The 9,585-nt window shown below is 48.5% G+C and overlaps 1 protein-coding gene across 1 annotated transcript; it reads left to right on the top strand.

The window, feature by feature from the left end:
• The first annotated feature begins 2,688 nt into the window (after positions 1 to 2,688).
• LOC123759139 (basic salivary proline-rich protein 3-like) lies at positions 2,689 to 3,156 on the top strand. The gene has a single exon (XM_045744011.2). It carries the CDS (start codon positions 2,689 to 2,691, stop codon positions 3,154 to 3,156), a length of 468 nt encoding a protein of 155 aa, XP_045599967.2.
• The last annotated feature ends 6,429 nt before the right edge of the window (positions 3,157 to 9,585 follow it).

Raw genomic sequence — 9,585 nt, 5'->3', positions numbered from 1 at the left:
ATCACATCAAACATTATATACGAGATTATATCTTATTTTTTAAATAAAAACAGACATTATTGACCCCTTAGCAAGACGGGGATAATACGTGACATGGTCAAGAATGTATCCCAGGCATTGGCAGGATGATCAAAAATAGGATGTAGGTCCTTATAAACAATGGGGTCCCCAGTACGGTGAGGCCCATGGGAGTGGGGGGGACATGGGAAAGATCGCTCCCTCCTCCCCCCCCCCCATTCACTACAGCAAGTCCTGGCTGCAGTTGAGTGGACTTGTGGAGGGCTTCAATTGGGCTTGCATTCCCCCCCCCCCACTCTTTGACCATCGGGTTACTCATCCTTACTGCTGCTACTGTGGCTACAGCAGTGACGTGGGGCCGCCTGTGACTAGCGCTGTCACTAGGGGTCACATCGCGTGCATTGCTAAAAACGGGTTTTGGATTTATAGGCAAAAAAAAAAAACGGCTGCATTCAGAGCAGCTGCAGGAACACCTGAATGAACCATTTCAGTGGCAGTATTATGATGGTCGCTGGTCTGTCATGGTGGCCCCCTCACACCATCACTATAGAAGTGGGAAATACAGTGAGAGGTACGAAAGCAGGCGGGCTGTCCGCCTTGCTGTAATTGCTGTAATGCATGCCACAACATCTTGGCAGCAGGAATGGGGGGGGAGGGTGAGGGCTGGGGGGGGGAGGGTGAGGGCTGGAAGGTGATCTAAGGGACGAGGAGGTGGGATAAAGGGATAGGGGGGGGGGATAGGTGAGGGGCAGGGAGTGTTATACCAAGGGAGAGAGGGTGGAGAACAATATAAGAATGAAGAAAGAGGAGGGAGTACGACAGCCCCGCTCCTGTACCAGGTAAGTCCACTACGGGCTCACCATAGCCCGTGCTACTTGGAACTTGTTCCGAGTAGCTGAATCTATAACATATAACAGGAGAAAGTAAATATGAAAGCTAAAATTGGAAGGGGAAGATGCTATTTTAAATAAGAGACTGATGGAAGGGACGAAGTTGGGAAGAGAGAGGACGGAGGAGAAAGAGTTAGGAAGGTGAAAAAAAAATCAAACAAAAAATATGAAGCAAGTAAGGAAGGGTAGAATTGCTGCCATCTATATCTATCTATATCTACTATCTTCGAGATAAGAAATAGAACACGTCTCTCTCCAACAGTTATCTATGTGCTGAGAACATTCAAAATTCAGTCGTGAAAATTATCATATTATCTTCCAGACTTGCAATCTTTCAACATTCAATAGCTTGAACTCAGTGAGTTCCTCTCCACTCTCCATCTTACACACTATGATGTTAGCTTGAACTCAGTGAGTTCCTCTCCACTCTCCATCTTACACACTATGATGTTAGCTTGAACTCAGTGAGTTCCTCTCCACTCTCCATCTTACACACTACGATGTTAGCTTGAACTCAGTGAGTTCCTCTCCACTCTCCATCTTACACACTATGATGTTAGCTTGAACTCTGTGAGTTCCTCTCCACTCTCCATCTTACACACTATGATGTTAGCTTGAACTCTGTGAGTTCCTCTCCACTCTCCATCTTACACACTACGATGTTAGAATAAACCCAAGATCTTAGCACATCATAAAGGCATTCATTCACTAAGCATTAATATTATACTCCAGCCTTTACACATATGTAAATGTGTAAAGTTGCCTGCCAGATACCCCCTTTCTCGCCCTGGCAAACCCTGGGGGTCTTCCCGAGGGGCAGGGGGGAGGGGAAATGAGGGGCAGGGGGAGGGGAGATGAGATGAGAGGCGGGGAAGGTAGGCGAGGGGGCAGGGAGATTAAGAGCAGGCCAAGGCATCCAATCCAAATTGAAGCTGGGTTTGTAGGAGTGGGCCGGGCCCCTGGCAACACACACACACACACACCTGTCTCTCACACACACACCCGCTCATTATCAAAACGCGGTGAATACACAGATAGGAGCGAGAGAGCTCTTACGGTCGCGGTGATAGCGAAAGAGGGGGGCGCGAACACTCTTAAGTTCGCAAAAACGGTATTTAATTACAGGGTTCATTACAATGTACCTCATGCATGCAAAACACACAATTACTTCCTAGGCATCACGCACACTACTTGTATGGCAGCAAAACACACTAGCAAGGTGTCAGACACACTAGCAAGGTGTCAGTCACACTAGCAAACATCAGAGCACACTAGCAAACATCAGAGCACACTAGCAAACATCAGAGCACACTAGCAAACATCAGAGCACACTAGCAAGGTGTCAGTCACACTAGCAAACATCAGAGCACACTAGCAAACATCAGAGCACACTAGCAAACATCAGAGCACACTAGCAAACATCAGAGCACACTAGCAAACATCAGAGCACACTAGCAAACATCAGAGCACACTAGCAAACATCAGAGCACACTAGCAAAGGCATCAAATGCGTTTCTTTGTAGAAAAATACAACAATTACAGTTAACAGCCGGCACCAACAAGCCACTAAGGCGTCGTAGATCGAAGCAAAGGCTGCCTACTCTTCGCAAGCCATTAAGATACCCATAGGTCTCTTAATTAATGGCTTGCATAATGGCTCGTATAAAGCTTGCACTTTATACCTTTGCAAAGCTGTAAAGACCTGAGGGATAATGCAAGCATCGCAAGCCACGGAAACGCTGCTACGAGCCATAAACTGTTCAAGAACAACTCTCCCGACATGCAAGTAAGTCAACAGCCTCCACTAGCCAGCGTGCCACCAAGATCCGATGGCACGCCACCAAGATCCGATGGCACGCCACCAAGATCCGATGGCACGCCACCAAGATCCGATGGCACGCCACCAAGATCCGATGGCACGCCACCAAGATCCGATGGCACGCCACCAAGATCCGATGGCACGCCACCAAGATCCGATGGCACGCCACCAAGATCCGATGGCACGCCACCAAGACCCGATGGCACGCCACCAAGACCCGATGGCACGCCACCAAGATCCGATGGCACGCCACCAAGATCCGATGGCACGCCACCAAGATCCGATGGCACGCCACCAAGATCCGATGGCACGCCACCAAGATCCGATGGCACGCCACCAAGATCCGATGGCACGCCACCAAGATCCGATGGCACGCCACCCGCCACCGACCAGGGCACAAAGGGCCTGCCCCCCTCCGCTGCAACATAACCGTGGACTATGCCAGTATACAAGTCCCAGAATCTTTTGAAACCATCACGACCCTCCCCCTCTCTCTCCATTTGGCGCCCTCTCTCTCTCTCTCTACCTTCTGGCTTTCCTCCCTCTCTGGCGTCCTGCATCCCTTCCCCTTCACCCCTACTCTTATCCCCCCCTCTTCCCGAATCAACTAATCCCTCTTACACTATCGGTTTACCTCCGTTCCTTTCCTTACACCTTTCCTTACACCTTTCCTTACACCTTTCCTCTCGTCACTTTGTTCACGGTCCCTTCTCGCCTCACCCTTCCCATTGCTACATATTTCTCATATCCCGCACCACAACACATCAATATACACACACTCGAAATCACCCACTGGTAAACTCATCTCCCCTCCCACTACCCCAAACATCTCTCACCCTTCTCCCTCTCCTAGTAAACTTCTCTCTCTCTCCCCTCTCCCTATTGTCCCCCTTTCTTCTGTCTCGCCTTGCATCCTGCTCCTGCTCCTCGTCTCATTATTTTCATTAAGATCTTAAAAGAGCTAGGACTCGGCAGCTGGATGAGTTCTGGGACCTTGGGACCTTGGCCTTGAGAGGTCCCATGACACCTCAGCCGTGGGACCTCAAGCCGGTCCTTCAGCGCCACACACACACACACACACACACACACACACACACACACACACACACACACACACACACACACACGAGTCTCTAAATAATATGTTTTCAAATTTCTAGTCGTCCTGAAACCTCTTATTAATCTACACGACTTAACTTGTTCCAACAATCAACTAGGCTAGTCCTGCCTTAGTGTTCGGCTAGTTTCTTCTTAAATCGCAAAGGTATTCAACTTTGAGAGGCCCGTGCTTGGAGTTGTTTCATGGGTTGGTAGTTTGACTGTTCAACTACCCCTGTTGGACTTCACAGTCTTATCGCTACTACCTGCGTCTCCCCACAATGGTTGGATGCAGTTTGCGTCAATCTACAATCGATACGAGACGTTCCTAATGTCTCAAACTAATATGGTCATTTCTTTCTCTTCAGAAGCAGAGTCGTAGTATACTAAAGCCTGGTGCAGTGGTCTACGTTCCCAGAGTGCAGGTTCGAGTCCTCTTCACGACTCCTACTGATTTTCTCAATGATTTATCACGTTAATGCGATTTCTTCGTGCAAATAAACCTTGGGCTTTATCCCGGCCTCTTTATCCTGAAGGAGGATAAAGAAATAAAACAAAAATTTAAAATAAAGTTTTTAAGTTTTAAGTTTTTAAAATAAAACATAGCAATGTATTATTCTGCATTTTAGAATGCGGAATAATACATCATATTTGTGACGTGATAACGCGAGATGGCGTGCTGGTCGACCCTCCCTAGCTAGCATGGTTCCGTTCGGTCCGGTCCGGTCCCGTCGGGGCCTTCTCACCAGGGCCCCTGAGGTACACAAACACACGGTAACCGTCTTTCACGGGGTCCTGGAGTCATAGGACTGAAGGACATGCACCTGAATACCTGAAGGAGGGCTGCCTGGCCGAGGACAGGGAGCTCAGTGCGGTTGAGTGGCTTACAATGGGCACCCAGAGGACCCAAGCCAAGGGGACTTCAAGACCTTGAGACCTTACTGGAGGACCTTTATGGGAACCACTAGCAAACTCGGACCCTCGTCTCACTAAGCATTTCCAGGCGAGTACATCAAGGAGAGTTCGCGTGAACGATGCTGGAGAAATTAAAATTGAAATAAGTTTATTGAGGTAAAATACACACAAAGGGATGAGGTAGCTCAAGCTATTCTCACCCCGTTCAGTACAACGTGTTAATACATACATAGACACACATCGCAAACAATAAACATATTACCAAACATTCTGAGAGATAAACATATACATTTCCTCCTTTACACAAGTAATGTTGGAGAAAGTCTACAGGTATGCTACCAACCTGGTCCCAGAGCTGAGGGGATTGAGTTGCGAGGAGACTCAAAAACTTAAGACCTCACGTCAGTGGAAGGCAGAATTAAGAGTTAGACTAAGTCATGATGACTATAAACTGAAACGTCGTCGTCTCCTCGTCTTCTGGTCATCATATCTCCAGCCTCGTCTCCATGACTCGTCGTCCAGACGAGTCATGGAGACGAAAGGAAATAAGCTTCAAGGGTAAAAAGAGCAGTGAGCAAATGGAATGAATTAGAGGGAAAAGACAGCAGAAGATAGAGCAGCGACAAGTAGATACGAGAGAGAGAGAGAAAAGAAGCGGGTCGAGTCAATGCTCTAGACAACCGACAGCTGGTAAGGTGGGGCCCAGGAGTTAACTCTCGATCCTGGCAAACATATTAAGGTTAGTACACAAAGATCCCTTTATTTTTCAGCAACCCAATTACCCTCTATCTTTTGTATTCATTTTATCACCTTTATCTATCATCTTGCTTTTCCGTCCCTTTGGCCTGTTTATGGCATTACCTTCCTCTATCGTTGGTCCCTATCCCTCCCTTTCCTTTCCTTTCCCTTTCCCCCCAATCTCTCCCGTTCCACTTGTCTCTCTCCCATATCTCGTCAATTTATCTTCCTCACAATAACATATTTTACTGACGGATCCCGAAATGGAAGTAGACATTGGGGGCGTGTGGGTACCTGGGGGATGAATGTTGGGGGCGTGTGGGTACCTGGGAATGGACGCTGGGGGCGTGTGGGTACCTGGGAATGGACGCTGGGGGCGTGTGGGTACCTGGGGATGGACGCTGGGGGCGTGTGGGTACCTGGGAATGGACGCTGGGGGCGTGTGGGTACCTGAGAATGGACGCTGGGGGCGTGTGGGTACCTGGGGAGAGTACTTCTGGCGTGGGAACTTCCTGCTCACAGCCCACTCCCAGGTAGAAATATATCCCCCCGTGGTGAGTAATGTTAGTGGCGGGCTAGTGTGAAGGGACAAAGGTGAAATGGTTAAATTGTATAGGTGGCGATAGGAGGGAGGGGTGGGGGGCCGTCGGAGGGGATAGGGAGGCTATGCAGGTACGTAAATAGGGATTGGTGGGAAATAGTGGGTCTTGTAATAGGGGGGGGGGGTTGGTACATGTTGGTGAAATATTTTGTGTATGGTAATGGGTTGGGAAGAATTATTTTATTTATGTAATGGGGGGGTAGGATGGCAAGGATGCTGTTCTTGCTGTTGCTGGTGCTGCTGGTGGGTGGTGGTGGTGGTGCTGTTGCTGTTGCTGCTGCTGCTGCTGCTGCTGCTGCTACTACTGCTACTGCTGCTGGTGCTGTTGCTGCTACTGCTGCTGCTTAGCTGCTGTTTTCCCTCCACCCATGGAGCCTTATGGGTGGTTTCTAAACTGATGACGGCAGTTGTGTATCTTAAGCCACGTTGTTGTGGCTTGCAAAGCGACGCGTTGCGGCAGTTTGTAAACCAACGATGCCAAGTCCAACGATCTCGGGAGTGTAGTCTACTGGCGCGCACGCCGACACACAGGTAAACTCGTTTGTGTGAGTGTAGCTCGAGTTTACCAGGTTCGAGGCTTTACCAGGTTTCCCGCGGCTCGAGACGACGTGGCTCCTCCTCGCTCTTGGTAGTATATCATTCCCCTAAGCGCGTTGAGCGACGTTGTCAATCATCTATTTTTTTTCCCTGTAAAGTTTTTTCCCCTGTACAGTTTTTTCCCCTTTAACCGTTTCTCCATTCCCCCTCCCCCCCCCCCCCCCCCCCCCGCCCCACACAAACACACAGGACCACCAGTTGATTGACAGTCCAGAGGCGGGACCAAAGAACCAAAGCTCAACCCCCGCAAGCACAACTAGGCGAGTACACACACACACACACACACACACACACACACACACACACACACACACACACACACACACACACACACACACACACACACACACACACGCGTGGAACAAGTTAGGTGAGAAGGTGGTGGAGGCCAAAACCGCCAGTAGTTTCAAAGCGTTATATGACAGAGTGCTGGGAAGACGGGACACCACGAGCGTAGCTCTCATCCTGTAACTACACTTAGGTAATTACACACACACAAACACACACACACACAAACACACACTAAAGTTTCCGTGTTGAGAGAATCACAATCTTCCGCAACCGCCCTCATATCCCAGTTCTTAGTCTGACCTCATTCGTGTGGGACGAACGGACGGACATGTGAACGAACTGCCGAGTATGCTCCTGCTGTACGAACATAAAGCCCCAGCCGATGGAATGACCGTATAAAATGGAGCACATGAATATCACCCTCATCTCTCATTCACCTCACAGCAGTCCACATATGAGGTGAGCAGTTCTGCCCTAACACCCAGGGGACACCAATGGGTTGTTGTTGTTGGTGTTGTTATAGATTCAGCTACTCGGAACAGGTTCTAAGTAGCACGGGCTATGGCGAGCCCGTAGCGGACTTACCCCCTCAAGCCCAGTGGTGATGTATTTTTATCAGTGAGAGCAGCGGGATTATGACACAGTGGGGTGACGGGGTCGGTTGCCATTCGTTTACGTCACTCATTCGGGGGGGGGGGGGAGGGGGGGAGGGAAGGGGGTTAAATAACATTCCAGCCTACGTAACCACTGGAAGAGCGCATCACGCTGTTTGTTTGTTTGTGTTTTGATTTGCATCGTAAATCAGTACAAGTGGTCGGTTCCAGGTACACGCCTAGTGGTAATTCTTGTGTGTGTGTGTGTGTGTGTGTGTGTGTGTGTGTGTGTGTGTGTGTGTGTGTGTGTGTGTGTGTGTGTGTGTGTGTTACAGCCCCTCCAGGCTACACAGCCTCGCCCCTCCCGCCCATCAATAAACCAAGCCCCATCCCTCCCTCCCCCATCACCCCATCACTACCAATACACTAAACTAATCAGCCAAACAAGATATGCAAATGGCTTAATCTGCCCCCAGAGCTTTCAGGAAGCCTAGTCATAAATACATTAAAGACTGTATTGTATACGAATTAGACTATTATATAAATATATATATATATATATATAAATATATATATATATAAATATATATATAAATATGAGAGAGAGAGAGAGAGAGAGAGAGAGAGAGAGAGAGAGAGAGAGAGAGAGAGAGAGAGAGAGAGAGAGAGAGAGAGAGAGAGAGAGAGAGAGAGAGAGAGAGAGAGAGAGAGAGAGAGAGAGAGAGAGAGAGAGAGAAATCATCTATACTACACCCTTAGGGTTAAGCGGGACACGTTCTATACCACAACAAAATTTTAGAACACGAACTAAACGAGTAAATGTGCATACGTAGTCTATGGAAAGTCAGGAGGAGACGAACCCTTTGATCCAATGTAGGCGATAACCTGGTTGATACCTGGTTGATGGGGTTCTGGGAGTTCTTCTACTCCCCAAGTTGAAGATAAGTCCAAGTCCCCCATAAGTTGAAGTTAACAATTATTTGTCCGGCCTGTTTGTAAAATGCGTGGATGACATTACATAACAAATTCTCTATTGGTGAGTTGTGTTCCCTTTGTTTACCAGTATTAAAATATTTTATCATATTTACATTGTGTGTGTAGATGTTTGGTTATTATTATTAACATCTTTATTGACAAAATTAAAATTTTACCTAATCTGAGGATTTTGCTATGTTTAATTGGGGGAAGACATGATTACATGTGTGTGTGTGTGTGTGTGTGTGTGTGTGTGTGTGTGTGTGTGTGTGTGTGTGTGTGTGTGTGTGTGTGTGTGTGTGTGTGTGTGTGTGTGTGCGCGCGCGCACCTCACACGGTCATCTCTGACCAAATACTTGTGGTCAATCATCTTGAATCTCATTGCCTCTTTACCAGGTAACATTGAACGTGTCACCTCACATGGAACGAGAAATCTGGAGGGCATGATGCGACGGGGAGGGGGGAATAGGGGAGGAGGAGAGAGTGAGGGAGAGAGGTAATGGATAAATGAGGGAGGGGGGGGGGGATGAGGGGGAGAGAGAAGTAGGGGGAAACGCGGGCCCCCGCCACTGTGACCCAGTAGAGCAGCAAGAAAGACTGGGTTTTCGAGCACACCTTTCCGTGGTTGGCAAAAAGAGGTTTAGTTAATACCATCATCAATGAGACCTGACCTGACGACTTTTACGTAAGCGTCAGTCTATGAGTCAGTCTGCCTGGTTGTCACTCCCCTCCCCCCCCTACCCTGCCAACCCCCCTAAACCCCCCCTCACCCCCACCCACCCACCCCCCTCACCCCAATCTAAAACTCCGTAGCGTAGCGTAGATAAAAGAGAACGTAGCGTAGATAAAGCGTAGATAAAGAGAACTACCACCAACTACAGAATTATGTGAACAGAATTACTACTCGCTTGGGGGGGGGGGGTGGTTTGTGGGTTGTCTAGGTACTGAAGCGCCTCGTTAGTGGTAGTTCAGTGGTAGTACATTTACCCCTATAAAGACAATTAGAGAACCCGGTGTAAAACAGCGGAGGTCCACGAGTCATCCTTGAAT

The sequence above is a fragment of the Procambarus clarkii genome, chromosome 15 (genome assembly GCF_040958095.1).
Source record: "Procambarus clarkii isolate CNS0578487 chromosome 15, FALCON_Pclarkii_2.0, whole genome shotgun sequence".
Lineage (NCBI taxonomy): Eukaryota > Metazoa > Arthropoda > Malacostraca > Decapoda > Cambaridae > Procambarus > Procambarus clarkii.
The sequence above is the reverse complement of the archived record's forward strand: the minus strand, read 5'-3'. Positions and strand labels throughout refer to the sequence as shown.